Source organism: Pristiophorus japonicus, chromosome 14 (genome assembly GCF_044704955.1).
Source record: "Pristiophorus japonicus isolate sPriJap1 chromosome 14, sPriJap1.hap1, whole genome shotgun sequence".
NCBI lineage: Eukaryota > Metazoa > Chordata > Chondrichthyes > Pristiophoridae > Pristiophorus > Pristiophorus japonicus.
The window spans coordinates 36,134,649-36,151,378 of NC_091990.1; the positions used below are offsets into that span (position 1 = coordinate 36,134,649).

Here is a 16,730-nt window from a genome sequence, read left to right on the forward strand (position 1 = left end):
AAAAGTACCGCTATGACTTTGCTATGATTTCGAGGCCTAACATTCAGTAAAAAATGCGCACAAGGGTAAAAATCGGCATTGCACGAGGATTCATGGCGCAAACCGCAAATTTTCCCCAACTTTTCTCCGAGGCCGCTTAGGGAGGGGAGAAAACACCCCCCAAAAATTCCAAAAAACAAAAAGTAAAAAAAAATCACAAAACATTCACAAGACCCTTTTCTATCGAATCGCTGCAAAAGAATAAAAAAATAAAAAATGTAACTTATCTTTTTTGCAGGTTTTCACACCTACCGCTGTTCCAAGGCTGCAACGCAGGTTTTACCCTGCCGTTTTTTGGGTCCTATCTATGGGTGCACTGCGAGCCAAATATCGGGCGAAAGTGCATTTTCCAATCTTGCACACCGGCGGTCCGCTCCCCAGCGGTATTTAAAAACCGCCGGCGCAAGACTTCAGGGAATTTCCCGCCAAAAAGGCGAAATAGCGCCAAAAAACCTGGCGCAAGGTTAGAGAACTTCCAGCCCCAAGGATTCTAAATTGGACTTATGGTTTAATTAAAATTTAGTCTGGACTTAATGTTTACTATATATGCATATTCATTGAGTTACCTGACATGCTCGGCAGTCTTTCACAGGACTCCTGTGATTGGCTGTATTTCTTACGACCTCTGCGTGGTTTAGTAGCCCGTATTGTACGAATAGGTGCCTGACTTGCTCTGAAAAAGGTCACCATGAATGGCTGCTTTGAGCGCGCTCCTCGTCGTCCCACCAGCCCAATAGAGTCAGGGTCCAGACTGTGTCCTGGAGCTTAACAAAAATAAATAAACAATTAGCAAAAGAACCAGTTTAACACGACTGCTATATTAAATATCATTTGGATAGATTTTTGTTAAAAAAGTATTTCTTTATTATCAATTTTTTTTCTTTCTCTCTCTTCATCACTCCAAGCCACACTGGATACCTGGTTCATCAAATGGGCAGGCAGGTTGCTGCTGGATCACTGCCAATGCCACTCTCGAATCATCCACAAGGAGGCGCACTGCAGTGGTCCTGCAAAATGGTTCTCTGAGTTTCCCTCCCTCACTGAACTGGATTTGTCCTCCACAATCTTCAATATCACTATACTGGATGCTCATGACAGCATAAAATTAGTTTCTGCAGAGTTAATTTCTCATTTGTCAGAATCCCCACATGGCCACAAAGAGATATAAAATTGGGATTCACAGCAGTACAACACATGGGACCATCTGCAAACTGTGCCATGGAGCAGTAAGCCACAAGATTTCACTTCGAATTTACCACACGGTAAGTTCCTGGTCTCCGCTGCACTGCCATGGGCAGCATAGTCACTTCCACGAAATCCAGAAGCGAAACTTGGAGGAACAACTGTAGTACGAATCTTGTGGATGGTTTCAGAGTGGCATTGGCAACCATTGAGCAGCAGTCTGTCTGCCTGTTCTATGAGCCAGGTATGGGGTGTGGCTTAGAGATATGTAGAGAGAGAAAGAAAAAAAAAATAAGGAATATCTTTTTAACATACTATAGTAACATATTGGGGGGAAAATTGCGGTCGGAGGCTTCCTGCGGGTGAAAGCCAACGACCAAAATTTTTTTAACAAAAATACGTGATGGTCCCGGAGGAACATTGGATTGCGCTCGGAGGCCTAGTTTTGTAGTCCGGCGTACAGGAACATGTCTTCCAGGATCATATGCGTATCCTGGAATCACGTGGGCCTGGACCACCAATCACAATGTTGTATTCTCATTCATAGTACACTCCGAGCCCCCATATCTATCAATGAGAACACTCCTAAAATCACATAAAACATCAACATAAATTTAAAAAACACTACTTTTTTATAATTAATAGAAATTGCATAAAATTAAATGTTTTTGAGAAAAATGTATTATTTTGTAATTTAAAAAAAAATGTTTTAACAGTGTTTACAAAAACATTACTTTCATAGACAGGGTTTTTACCATAAAAATAAGTAAACACATTTAATTTTTCTATGTTTTAAAACTCTTATGCTGGTAACCAGGCGTAAGAGTTTGAAGGATGTTCGCTGGGCAAGAGTTGGGCAAATAGCCCACATCTGCGTCCACCAATGTCCTTCTCCCGGGGATACGTGCGATCTGTTAAAAGAAATTTTGACAGATTGCAAAAGCTGGTTCTCATCACGTGCCGAGAACTGACATTTGCTCGGTCTTTTCAGGTGCGTGCGCACATCGTACGCACCTGGAGAGGCTGCAATTTTCGGCCCAGTGAATTTGGAGCACTTGCATAAATTCAGCATAATTTTTTGGTGCTCTTTGTTTACTTCCAATGAACTAAATCTAAAGTCTTCACCAGTATAACAGTAGCAGACTCCCAATATTAAGTATGCAGCAGTGTAAAAACATGGCCACTGTGAGATAGCCTTTGCTCCACCCTCCAGCAATAGCCAAAACAAAAGGTTCGTTTCTAGGGATGAGTGGTTAAACCACAAAGCAAAATCCTGTTTAGTGGTTTCGCTACTCGTATCTAGAAATTAGCCGTCTGTTTTCGTGATTTTAAAAATGGGGTGAAAGAAAGCTAAAACTTTTTTTTTAATTCCGAGGATGTATGTGGTTGACACATCTGCTGATTTTATTTGGTGTGCTTTTAAAATGTTCTTAGAAGAAGCCCAATTGCAGGTAATAACAGTTAACAAGGAAGAGGAGGTGCCTCGGGCAGAACAGGCGGTCCCTGGATGCTGGCATGTTTCCATCCTTCAGTTATTGAAACTGCAGCGTCAATAGGACAGATTTAGGAGTTAGTGTTCCCAGATGTTCAGAGTTATATTGTTATTGAGGCAAGAGAGATAATCTGGTGTAATTACATCTGCTAATCCAGTAATGAACCAGTTGTATAGCTGGTTAAGGACTACAAACATTCTAAAAATCTCCTTCTAAACCAGGAAGCTTTCATGTTGGAATGAATGAGGATTGAATCAATACCAGATTAAAACATTTACTTTAAATTAACATTTCCATTATAGGAATACTCTAGGATAAGACCCTACAATAGTTTGAGCTGTAAGAATTTGGACAAGGGTGTGGTTTGCTGTCAGGGGAAAAATGTTACGACAAATAAAAATTAATTGTAGGGCCATATGGAGTGTGCTATTAATAGGTCACTCCGGTCCTTGACCATACCGTATGTGACAGTTAAATACAGTACCTTCCTCAGTCTCCACACAAAGACGCAGGCCCAGATTATAATGCGGATTCATCAGCCAATCATTACTGGTTGCTGTGATGTCAAACTCCAGCCACCCTTCTTCTGTGGGCCACACTTCTTGATTGTCCAATAGGAGGAGCTCTGGTTCTCTAAGTGGAAAAAAAATGAATTAAACCAATTTGAGCCCGATATGTAGGGACTTCAGTAATATCCTGATCTGTGACCTCGTAGAATGGAACTTTATTTTAATTTGTGAATGCCGTATTTCTTGCTGGTTCAATTTGCAAGATTTATAAAATTAGAGGGTCTCTCGTGACATACAGTGTAAGGCCTGCTTTTATCAGCATAAGACTTAATCCATTGTTTTCAATAATTTAAACATTTTAAATCCTATATGATAAGTTTATTTTTAGACCCTTTAAAATATGTAAATTTATTTTTCAAAAACTAAAATTTTTGTTTTAAGTAATTAAATTCCATTTTGATTAATTTTAAATATGTGATGTTTACATTTTTTTTAATCTTAGGTGCTTGTATGTTTTTGAGGGTATTCCCATTCATACTTATGGTGATTGGAATGGGGATCCCCCTACTCTTGATTGGTTGGGCCAGCCCAAGTGATCCCAGTGATGCGTACGAAATGCACACTCTGCTGGGATAAATGGGCTTCTACGCAGGCCTTCGCATAGAGGCCCAGGACCAGAAGTCTCGGAAACTCCGGGAACAACGGGTACTTTCATAGAAATTTTTGCTGTCGGAGACATCCGCCCGCGGGAAGCCTCCGACCGCAAATTCTGGGCCAGAGATATATATATATATATATACATACAGAGAGAGAGAGAGAGAGAGAGAGAGACTAGGGTAAATGATGTCTGCTGCTGGTGGGGCCTCACAGCAACTGAGAACATTTGAATGCATTGCTGCATTCAAATCCCCACCATTAGAGTGGGGCCGTGCAAATTCTATCCTATAGTGTTATCCTTCCTCTAAATCTTTACAAGTCTCACAAGGGTGCCACACCTCTTCACCTTTGCTGCCCATTTGATTAGAGTATGGGTGAAGACCAAAAAATATTATGCAACCTAAATCCCAGCAAGATAAATTAACTTGCATTTTTCCTTCTTTAATAAATATCTCTGTAATCGTGCATCATGTTACATAAGAACATAAGAAATAGGAGCAGGAGTAGGCCATTTGGCCCCTCGAGCCTGCTCCACCATTAATAAGATCATGGCTGATCTGATCATGGAATCGGCTTCACTTCCCTGCCCTTCCCATAATCCTTTCTTCCCTTATCGCTCAAAAATCTGTCTATCTCCGCCTTAAATATATTCAATGACCGAGCTTCCACAGCTCTCTGAGGCACAGAATTCCACAGATTTACAACTCTCTGAGAGAAGAAATTTCTCCTTATCTCAGTTTTAAATGGGCGGACCCTTATTCTGAGACTATGCCTCCTAGTCTTAGTTTCCCCTATGTGGAAATATCCTCTCTGCATCCATCTTGTCGAGCCCCCTCATTATCTTATATGTTTCGATAAGATCACGTCTCATTCTTCTCAACTCCAATGAGTATAGGTACCAACCTACTCAATCTAACTTCATAACCCCTCATCTCTGAAATTAACCTAGTGAACCTTCTCTGAACAGTCTCCAATGTAAATATATCCTTCCTTAAATACGGAGTCCAAAACTGTATGCAGTACTCTAGGTGTGGCCTCACCAATACCCTGTACAGTTATAGCAGGACTTCTCTGTTTTTATACTCCATCCCCCTTGCAATAAAGGCCAACATTCCATTTGCCTTCCTGATTACTTGCTGCAGCTACATACTAACTTTTTGTGTTTCATGCACAAGGACTCCCAGGTCCCTCTGTACTGCAGCACTTTGCAATTTTTCTTCATTTAAATTATAATTTGCTTTTCTATTTTTTGCCAAATTTTTGACCACTCACTTAGCCTGTCTATATCTCTTTGCAGATTTTTTATGTCCTCCTCACAATTTGCTTTCCCACCCATCTTTGTATCATCAGAAAACTTGGCTGCATTATACTCGGTCCCTTCATCCAAGTCATTAATATAGACTAAATAGTTGAGGCCCCAGCACCGATCCCTGCGGCATACTGTTTGCTAACTGGAAAATGACCCATTTTTCCCGATTCTCTGTTTTCTGTTAGTTAGCCAATCTTCTACCCGTGCTAATATATTACCCCCAACCCTGTGAACGTTTATCTTGTGCAGTAACCTTTTAGAAACATAGAAACATAGAAAATAGGTGCAGGAATAGACCATTCGGCATTTCGAGCCTGCACCACCATTCAATAAGATCATGGCTGATCATTAACCTCATTACCCCTTTCCCGCTTTCTCTCCATAACCCTTGATCCCTTTAGTCGTAAGGGCCATACCTAACTCCCTCTTGAATATATCCAATGAACTGGCATCAACAACTCTCTGCGGTAGGGAATTCCACAGGTTAACAACTCTCTGAGTGAAGAAGTTTCTCCTCATCTCAGTCCTAAATGGCTTACCCCTTATCCTTAGACTATGTCCCCGGGTTCTGGACTTCCCCAACATCGGGAACATTCTTCCTGCATCTAACCTGTCCAATCCCGTCAGAATTTTATATGTTTCTATGAGATTCCCTCGCATCCTTCTAAACTCCAGTGAATACAGGCCCAGTCGATCCAATCTCTCCTCATATGTCAGTCCTGCCATCCCGGGAATCAGTCTGGTGAACCTTTGCTGCACTCCCTCAATAGCAAGAACGTCCTTCCTCAGATTAGGAGACCAAAACTGAACACAATATTCCAGGTGTGGCCTCACCAAGGCCCTGTACAACTGCAGTAACACCTCCCTGCTCCTATACTCAAAACCCCTAGCTATGAAGGCCAACATACCATTTGCCTTCTTCACCGCCTGCTGTACCTGCATGCCAACTTTCAATGACTGTTGTATCTATTTGTACCATCAACTCATCGATTTTGTTACGACTGCTACGTACATTCAGATAAAGAGCTTTTACATTTTTGTTTACCACTTTTTCCTGCTTTGATCCCACTTTCTGATACACTTTTAAGTTTATATATTCTGTCCCTTCCTGGCACGCTCTGGTTTTCATTTCTCCCAGTGCTCTATTGCCTTCTTATTCTTTGACTTGTTAAATTTCTGCTCACCTGAACCCTCGCCCCCACTAATTAGTTTAAAACCCTCTCTACAGCCGTAGTTATTTGTTTCGCCAGGACCCTAGTCCCAACGGAACAGCTCCCTCTTACCCCAGTACTGGTGCCAGTTACTCAAAGGTTCTGCTTAAATAATTATACTTAAATTGATGTATTTTAGGACCCCCTTCTAAACCTCAACAGGCTTTCTAGAAATTCAACTATTTATAGTCATGATTTGTTTTCAATTCAGAGATAAACATAATTAAAAGTACAGATGGTGTAAGCATTTGAAATATAAGAGTAAACGATGCGAAATTTCAAAGAAAAGATTTTCACTGTCACACGTGTAACATGCTTTACTTGCGTATCAGTTGTGGCTCAGTGGGCAGCAGAAGGTTGCGGGTTCAAATCCCACTCCAGGGACTTAAAACACATAGATCTAGGCTGACACTCCAGTGCAGTGCTGAGGGAGCGCTGCAATGTCCGAAGTGCCGTCTTTCGGATGAGACGTTAAACCGAGGCCCTGTCTGATCTGTCTGGTGAACGTAAAAGATCCTCATGGCACAATTTCGAAGAAGAGCAGTGGAGTTATCCCCGGTGTCCTGGGCAATATTTATCCCTCAATCAACATAACAAAGACAGATTATCTGGTCATCATCACGTTGCTGTTTGCGGGAGCTTGCTGTGCGCAAATTGGCTGCCGCGTTTCCCACATTACAACAGTGACCACACTTCAAAAGTACTTAATTGGCTGTAAAGCACTTTGAGACGTGCAGTGGTCGTGAAAGGCGCTATATAAATGTAAGTCTTTTTTTCCAACTAAACAGTACATTGAATGGAACAACCTACATTGTGTTTTCAGGAAAGCTACACCAGAAAACCGGAAGAGATCAAGCTTTATCTTATTTTGCTGTTTTATACCAAAAAACACAAATTCTGTTATTTTCACTGCGCCCACGCCTCTAATTTTGCATATACATTTGTAATATGTTTGTCGGTTTCAGGAATTCACTGATTAAGCATAACAGCATCATTCTTGATTATATGTGAGCACTGGATTGGTCTGAAAATCACATGTAGGACAGCAACTCAAAGCACTTTACAATGAAGAGAACAATAAATCGGGGATGCTAAACAAGAGGGGGGAAAGGAAGAATGGAGAGGGTCAGGGCGACAGACCAAGGCCATGATCAAACAGTAAGGTTTTAAGGAGGTTTTTCAAAATTGAACATTTGGAAAGATGGAGGGAAGTAAGGAGGGAGTACTAGAGAGGAAACTGGAGGGGGAACTAGAGAGGCAGTACCAGGGGGAACAAGAGGAGTACCAGGGGGAACTAGAGAGGGAGTACCAGGGGGAACAAGAGGGAGTACCAGGGGGAACAAGAGGGAGTACCAGGGGGAACAAGAGGGAGTACCAGGGGGAACAGGAGGAATACCAGGGGGAACCAGAGGAGTACCAGGGGGAACTAGAGAGGGAGTACCGGGGGGAACAAGAGGGAGTACCGGGGGGAACAAGAGGGAGTACCGGGGGGAACTAGAGAGGGAGTACCAGGGGGAACAAGAGGGAGTACCAGGGGGAACAGGAGGAATACCAGGGGGAACCAGAGGAGTACCAGGGGGAACTAGAGAGGGAGTACCGGGGGGAACAAGAGGGAGTACCGGGGGGAACAAGAGGGAGTACCGGGGGGAACTAGAGAGGGAGTACCAGGGGGAACAAGAGGGAGTACCAGGGGGAACAAGAGGGAATACCAGGGGGAACCAGAGGAGTACCAGGGGGAACAAGAGGGAGTACCAGAGGGAACCAGAGGAGTACCGGGGGGAACTAGAGAGGGAGCACCGGGGGGAACTAGAGAGGGAGTACCGGGGGAAACTAGAGAGGGAGTACCGGGGGGAACTAGAGAGGGAATACTGTCATGTATGCATCCTAGAGTTTACTAGCCACCAGGTGGCACCGCTATCGGAGGTCATTGGGCTGTGCGCACGTGTGGGCGGCCCAGGTATAAAAGGCCAGCCATCTTGTAATGTAATCACATTGGGCCCTAATAAAGTAGAGCCAGGTTTGTATCTGTTCGGAGTTTACAATATTCAGTCTACTGAGTTATTGCATACACAACAAGTGCCAGGGGGAACAAGAGGAGTACCAGGGGGAACTAGTTACTAAACAAGGTAGGATAGGGAAAGGTAATGGACAAAGTTGAAAGGGCACAAATTTTGAAGTCAACTCGCTGGAACGCAGCGAGCCAGAATACCTTGGAGCTTCCAACAAGTGCGAGGAGTTCGTGAACCTCTTTGTCACTAAGATTGAGACCATACAATCAGGCACATCTGGTGCTTCCTTCCCTTCCCTGGGCTACCCCACCAAGCCAAACTTCCCCATAGGTTCCTCTGGCTCTAGCCCTGAACTCACACCTTACTCTAATTTCTCTTGCCTCCCCTCATGCCCTCTCCAAGCTCATCTTGTCCATGAGACCTACCTCCTGCACGCTCGACTCTATTCCTACCAAACTGCTGATAACCCAACTTCCCTTCCTGGCTCTCATGTTAGCTGATATTGTTAACGGTTCCTTCTCCTCAGGTATTGTTCCCCTTCCCTTCAAATCTTCCGTCATGACCCTCCTCAAAAAAAACTATCCTTGACCCCACTGTCCTTGCAAACTATCCAACTATCCCACTATCCAATATCCCTTTCCTCTTCATGGCCTTGAATGTGTGCTCTCCTCCCAAATCCAGGCCCATCTTTCCCGCAAGTCCATTTTTGAACCCCTTCAATCAGGTTTCTGCCCCTGACACAGCGCTGAAACGGTCCTGATCAAACTTAGAAATGAGATCCGATGTGACTGTGACCCTGGTAAACAATCCCTCATCATCTTTCTCGATTTGTCTGCAACCTTTGACACAGTTGACCACACCAACCTCCTCCAACGCCTCTCCACTGTCATCCAGCTGGGTGGGACTGCACTCGCGTGGTTCCATTCTTATTTATCTAATCGTAGCCAGAGGATCACTTGCAATGGTTTCTCTTCCTGCTCCTGCACCATTACCTCTGTTGATCCCCAAACATATAACCTTGGCCCCCCTCCTATTTCTTATCTACATGCTGCCCCTCAGCAACATCATCTGAAAACTCAACGTCAGGTTCCACATGTACGCTGATGACACGCAGCCCTACCTAACCACCACCTCTCTCAAGCCCTCCACTTTCTCTGTTTTGTCACTCTGATGAGCAGAAATTTTCTCCAACTAAATATTGGGAAGACTGAACCCATTGTATTCGGTCCCTGTCATAAACTCCGTTCCCCAGTCACCGACTTCATCCCTCTCCTTGGTCACTGTCTGAGGCTGAACCAGGTGATCGCAACCTTGACATCCTATATGAAACTGAGATAAGCTTCCGACCACCTATCTGCTTCTTCACAAAGACCATCTACTTCCATATCGCCTGTCTCACCCCCTGCCTCAGCTCGTCTGCTGCTGAAACCCTCACCTATGCCTTTGTTCCCTCTAGACTTGACTATTCCATTGGTCTCCTGGCTGGCCTCCCACTTTCCACCCGCCATAAACTTGAACGCATCCAAAACTCTGCTGCCTGTATCCTGACTCGCACCAAGTCCCGGTCACCCATCACCTCTGTGCTCGCTGACCCATGTTGGCTCCCGATCCGGTAATAGCTCGATTTTAAAATTCTCATCCTTGTTTTCAAATCCCTCCATGGTCTCGACCCTCCCCATCTTGGTAATCTCCTCCAGCCCTACAACCATCTGAGATCTCTGCGTTCCTCCAATTCTGTCATCTTGTGGATCCCCAACTTTAATCATTCCAGCACTGGTGGCCTTACCTTCAGCTGCTTGGGCCCTAAGCTCTGGAATTCTCTCCCTAAGCCTCTCTGCCTCTCTTTTCTCCTTTAAGATGCTCATTAAAACCTACCTCTTTGACCAAGCTTTTGTTCATCTGCCCTAATATCCACTTATGTGTTCGGTGTCAAATGTTGTTTTATAACACTCCTATGAAGCACCTTGGGACTTTTTACTAAGTTAAAGGCGCTAAATAAATGCAAGTTGTTATTGTTAAAGAGGATGGGAGTGAGGAACATTTTGGGCAAGTGGAAACTTGACAACAGGAAGTAAATGTTAACACCAATCAGGAATGCATATTGTAGCTATTGGGAAAAAAAGTATTATTTAAAAGGCAGGCTAGTGGACACTTATATATTAAAGAAGTGTGCGGGGATTAGAGTCACAAATATGCTTTCAAGAGAGTTTTCTTCACTATCCCGTTATGCTTTTAAAGTAATATTCAGTCCTGAACATTACTTTAGCAAATCCTTTTGAGAAGGACCTTTGAACAACTGTGCATGTGGGCAGAACAAACTGATGCATTCTGATTGATGTTATTTGCAGAGTTCCAAGTTCAAGTACTGATATGACAAGGTAACAGAATGTGCTGTGTGTGGCCCCTCAGATTAAAGCCTGCTCTAACCTTGTGTGGAGGAACATTGCGTAGATTAGCAAATGAATGGAATCTCTCAGACAGTCAACACGAGCTGTTAACCAAGGACTGAGATGAAACCAGCAGTATTTCAGAGACACTTTCAGTCACTATCTCAAGCTAAAGCTTTATTGACCTACAGTACGTGCAGTTATGCAGGTTCAAGACGATCCTGTTAATATCTCGGACGTGTTTCACAAACTATACTTACCAGCCACCAGAGCTTTGGGGGGTGGGGTGTGGGTTGTAGGGAGACTAGGTTTCTCCTCCTTACCTCGACGTTTGATATTATCCTTCAGAGTTATGAGCTAAAAATGTTAATTTGTTGAAAAAAAAAGGCATGGACTGCCTCCCTCATGTCCTCATAGCAGCTGCCCAAACTCCATTTGTCACAATCTTGCTCAGTTTCTCCCCGCTAGCAATCTCAACTCCTATCCCTCCCGAGTCTCTCCTTCATTTCCATTCTGCCCGAGCTCCATCCTCAAACCTCCATCAAATCCCAGCCCAGTAATTGACCATTCCTGGCAGTACTGCCAGCTATTTCCTCCCAACTATTTTTAAACTCACCACATTTTTACATACAACACATTCCATTGTAACAAACTTCAAGCTTACAGTTTTCAGTTGTCCTTTCTTGATTAACCCCTTGAGGACCGTAGCAGCATCTCCACCAAATAAAAATTCAAGGTTGCATTTTTCTTTTACTTTTTTTGATCAATTAAATGAGCAGTACACCGTAATTAAAGCCCTGAATTTCACTGATTTAATGTGCATACCCTATTGGAACAATTGGACATACTTGCTCTTGTCTGAACATTTTCCTTTTATAACCAAGACTCCAAATGTCTATGGTATTTCATCATATATTCAATACAGTATCACAGCAAGATATTTTATTTTAAAAAGAATCATTTATTAAATGCTGAAAAAAAGAGTTCTGCAGCTGGAAATTACTCCAAAGAGTGATCATTCCAGCATTTAAGGATAATTTTCCACTTTGCTTTGTGTGTGAAGCTTCATTCCTTTGGGAGTGTGCATCAGGAAATTAGACGCAGGCAGCCCTGGCAAACCAGAGCCTGTATGAAATTCCCCAATATGCACTCCCAGTGGGCAAGGCTTTGCACCTGGAATGCAAAAGTGGAAACTTGACCCTGTAGCTCAAGTACCGTGGCTGCAGAGTGTTGCTTCATGACTCAAACACCAGAGTTTGAATACAAAAGCAAATTACAGCGGATGCTGGAAATCTGAAATAAAAACAGAAAATAATGGAAATACTCAACAGGTCAGGCAGCATCTGTGCAGAGAGAAACAGAGTTAATGTTTCAGGTCGATGATCCTTCGTCAGAACTGGAAAAAGTTAGAGATGTCATAGGTTTTTAAGCAAGTGTAGGGGCAGGGAAAGATCTGTGATAGGGTGGAAGGCAGGAGAGATTAAGAGACAAAATGGATGAAGGTGCAAGGCAAAATGAAATGGTAATGGGACAAGTTAAGTAACAAAAGATGAGCCAAGATAGGATATAAATGGCAGAATCATCAACAGCTGCCATGGGAAAGAGAGAAAAAAAACAAAAATAAACAAAAAATAAACCAGAGTTTGAATCCCAGTTTAATTTATTGCTAGAACTCAGAGTTTTAAAAACATTTGTTCTGGGATGTGGGTGTCGCTGGCAAGGCCAGCATTTATTGCCTATCCCTAATTGCTCTTGAGAAGGTGGTGGTGAGCCGCCTTCTTGAGTCCTTGTGGTAAAGGTACTCGCACAGTGCTGTTAAGGAGGGAGTTCCAGGATTTTGATCCAGTGACGATGAAGGAACGGCGATATATTTCCAAGTCAGGATGGTGTGTAACTTGGAGGGGAACTTGTCGGTGATGGTGCTCCCATGCACTTGCTGCCCTTGTATTTCTAGGTGGTAGAGGTCGTGGGTTTGGGAGGTGCTGCTGAAGAAGCCGTGGCGAGTTGCTGTAGTGCATCTTGTAGATGGGTACACACTGCAGCCACGATGCGCCGATGGTGGAGGGAGTGAATGTTTAAGGTGGTGGATGGGGTGCCAATTAAGTGGGCTGCTTTGTCCTGGATGGTGTTGAGCTTCTTGAGTGTTGTTAGAGTTGTACTCATCCAGGCAAGTGCAGAGTATTCCATCACACTCCTGACTTGTGCCTTGTAGATGGTGGAAACACTTTGGGTTGTCAGGAGGTAAGACATTTGCTGGAGAATACGCAGTCTCTGACCTTCTCTTGTAGCACAGTATTTATGTGGCTGGTCCATTTAAGTTTCTGGTCAATGGTGGCCCCCAGGATGTTGATGGTGGGCGATTGGGCGATGGTAATTCCATTGAATACCAAGGGGAGATGGTTAGACTCTCGCTTGTTGGAGATGGTCATTGCCTGGCACTTATGTAGTGTGAATGTAACCTGCCACTTATCCGCCCTAGCCTGAATGTCATCCAGCTCTTACTGCATGTGGGCATGGACTGCTTCAATATCTGAGGAGTTGCGAAGGGAACTGAACACTGTGCAATCATCAGTGAACATCCCCATTTCTGACCTTATGATGGAAGGAAGGTCATTGATGAAGCAGCTGAAGATGGTTGGGCCTAGGACACTGTCCTGAGGAACTCCTGCAGTGATGTCCTGGGGCTGTGTAATTGACCTCCAACAACCACAACCATCTTCCTTTGTGCTAGGTACGACTCCAGCCAGTGAGGAATTTTCCCCCTGATTTCTATTCACTTCAATTTTACTAGGGCTCCTTGATGCTACACTCGGTCAAATGCTGCCTTGATATCAAGGGCAGTCACTCTCACCTCACTTCTGGAATTCAGCTGTTTTATTCATGTTTGGACCAAGGTTGTAATGAGGTCTGGAGCTGAATGGTCCTGGCGGAACCCAAACTGAGCATTGGTGAACGGGTTATTGGTGAGTAAGTGTTGTCTGATAGCACTGTCGACGACACCTTCCATCATTTTGCTGATGTTTGAGAGTAGACTGATGGGGATTGGATTTGTCCTGCCTTTTATGGACAGGACATACCTGGGCAGTTTTCTATATTGTCAGGTAAATGCCAGTGTTGTAGGTGTACTGGAACAGCTTGGCTAGAGGCGTGGCTAGTTCTAGAGCATAAGTCTTCAGCATGACAGCCGGGATGTTGTTGGGGCCCACAGCCTTTGCTGTATCCAGTGAGCTCAGCTGCTTCCTGATAGCACATGGAGCGAATCAAATTGGCTGAAGACTGGCAAGTTCCCCAGATGGCAAGTTTAACCAGGTTGCTGTTGGAGACGGGGTGGGGGGGGGGGGGCGGAGGGAGGTGGGGGAAGGACCAAACAGTTGCTGACACAGAATCCTTCACCACACCATACCATTCAAAATCTGGCGTGGGAGAGAATTGACTATAGAACAGCTGATATCATCCATTGTCATGGCCTGTGGGAAGTCATACTGGATGTGGGAGTCCAGCTGGAAAATGGAAATCAAATAAGGAAAACCAAATAAGAAAAGGTTGATTTTCTACATAGTTTACTAATGTTTAAATTTGAGTTCACTTCATCCATAAGCTTTCCTCCACCACCAATCCTCTGTGCAGCTGGCATGACCCCTATCAATGCTATTGGAGTAAATTTATCGCTCCCTGTGAGGTGGACAACTCCACACTGTACGGTGAATTGGGCAGCAGCCTAGCCGATAAACAGCCTGAAAACTCATCCAGGGGTCAGGTAGCCCAAAGACCTGAACTTTCGACTGTCTGCCTGCCAGACAAGCTCTCAGCACGAATGACTAGACTGCCTTACTTAAAGCCCTTTGATCCCACGATTTTATCTCTGCTGCTTACTCTACCCAGGAAGTGCTATTTTCAATAAACGTTTTGTCGGGTCTCATGAGGGGAGGCACCAACTTACTGAATAACAGTTATAAAAAGAAACAAAAATGCAAATAACAGCTCTGATGAAGAGTCCCACCCAAAATGTTAATCAAGCTTTTTCTTTCAGATGCTGACCATGTATTTCTAGCATTCTAGGCTTTTATTTTTGAAAAATGAGCAATGTCCACATCACTTAAAAGTCAACATGCTGTTGAGCGACTTTTCCTCCCAGTTGTTTTGCTAAATATATTTGGTTTGGATTTTTAGCTTAGGCTCCTTGGTCAGTGACCTCTGGAACCAACTGCTCAGACACGCACTGGGTTTACATCTTACAGTTTGACTCCCTGCCTATGAGTAAGCACCTCTTTCTCTGCTTACCATCTCCTTCCAAATACCCATGTCCCGCCACTCCATAGCTCAGTGTTCTGGTGCACCGAAGTAGCCAATAGGCCATCTAAGTGAGCAATAGTTATATAGTCAAACTTTTCCAGTTCTGACGAAGGGTCACAGACCCGAAACTTTAACTCTGTTTCTCTCCACAGATGCTGCCTGACCCGCTGAGATTTCCAACATTTTCTGTTGTTATTTAAAAAGTATTGTCTTGGGAATGTTAGAGCTACATCAGTGCAGCAGGTTACTTTGTAAAACATAATCACTGAAGGATGTTCTGAAATGGGACTGCCTAATGGTTCAGCTGGTACAAGGAATGAGTTCCTGAGCCTTCTGGACCAGAAATGTCCCAGGTTCCATGAGTCAGCTGATCCCAGACAGGCCAGGAATCAAGGCTTCCAGTCAGCCTCTCTAACTGGGTCGGGGAGGGAAAAATTGACCGCTGTTCCCGTTCCTGATTGGCTTCCCGTGAACCCTGCTGGAGTGTGTTTATGTATATGTATGTGTGCGTGTCTGTCTGTGTCTGTGTCTGTGTCTGTGTGTGTGTGTGTGTGTGTGTGTATATGTCGAGTAAGAACAAGATCAGGTTCAACTGTGATGCTCCTGGAGGCTGAAGAACCTGCACACAACGGGGGTAATTTTTGACACTGTGCAACAGTGTAACTTGGGTGATAGCGAATCTGAAGCCCATTTTACATTTCTCCATATTTTTATTTCCATTTTCAGGAGAGATGTACTCCTCTATTCGGAACTCCTACACGGCAGGCGAGCCCCAGGTGGGCAGAGGAAATGTTTCAAGGACACCCTCAATGCCTCCTTGATAAAGTGCAACAGCCCCACCGGCACTTGAAAATCCCTGGCCCAAGACCGCCCTAAGTGGAGGTAGAGGATTCGGGAGGACACTGAGCACCTCGAGTCTCGAGGCTGAGAGCATGCAGAAACCAAGCGCAGGCAGCGGAAGGAGCGTGCGGCAAACCAGACTCCCACCTGTGACAGAGACTGTAATTCCCGTATTGGATTCTTCAGTCACCTGAGAACTCACTTTTAGAGTGGAAGCAAGTCTTCCTCGATTTCGAGGGACTGCCTATGATGATGATGACAGCGGGCTGGCGATTCGTTTTACACTATGGGACAAAGTCAAAATGACCCCCACTTCCTGCCAAGACTTGCACATGATCAGTGGCAGCATTGTGGGATGCACCTCAGCAGAGGTCATTCCCTTCAGGAGAGATGGGGGGGGGAAACTACTTGGGAAAGTATTTTTTGAAAATGTTATCAAGGAATGCAGCATTCATTAGTGGGGGCTGGTGGGCAAGGAGTACACATTCCCATGTTGTAAACCACAGGTTATATGACTGCATGAGCACTCAATAATATGCACTAACCTGTCCTGGAGCTCCTGCAGCACTTGGTAAATAGTGATGTGAAGGGTCATGTTTCCATGGAACCTGTCATTTGTTCCTTTGTAGATCCTAAACTCTGCTGCAGTTACCATTTCACCTTGAGGAATCTGAGTTAAATCAAACTTAAATTCTTTCCACTGTGCCTTATGGTGAAAAACATCTTCATTGTGCTCCACTGTCAAAACAACAACAAAAAGAGTCATCGATTAAGCATGCACAGTTCCCAATCCTCCACCGA

The 16,730-nt window shown here is 44.2% G+C and overlaps 1 protein-coding gene across 2 annotated transcripts in view; it reads right to left on the reverse strand.

Annotated features, from left to right (window-relative positions):
- LOC139279356 (bone morphogenetic protein 7-like) overlaps positions 1-16,730 on the reverse strand; it is a 95,965-nt gene that overhangs the window by 13,568 nt on the left and 65,667 nt on the right. For both annotated transcript variants that reach the window (XM_070898479.1, XM_070898478.1), the window contains 3 exons: positions 16,475-16,667; positions 3,199-3,347; positions 606-797 (listed from right to left, as the gene is read on the reverse strand). In XM_070898479.1, coding sequence (XP_070754580.1) covers positions 606-797; positions 3,199-3,347; positions 16,475-16,667 — 534 coding nt within the window. The remainder of the gene's footprint in view (positions 1-605; positions 798-3,198; positions 3,348-16,474; positions 16,668-16,730) is intronic.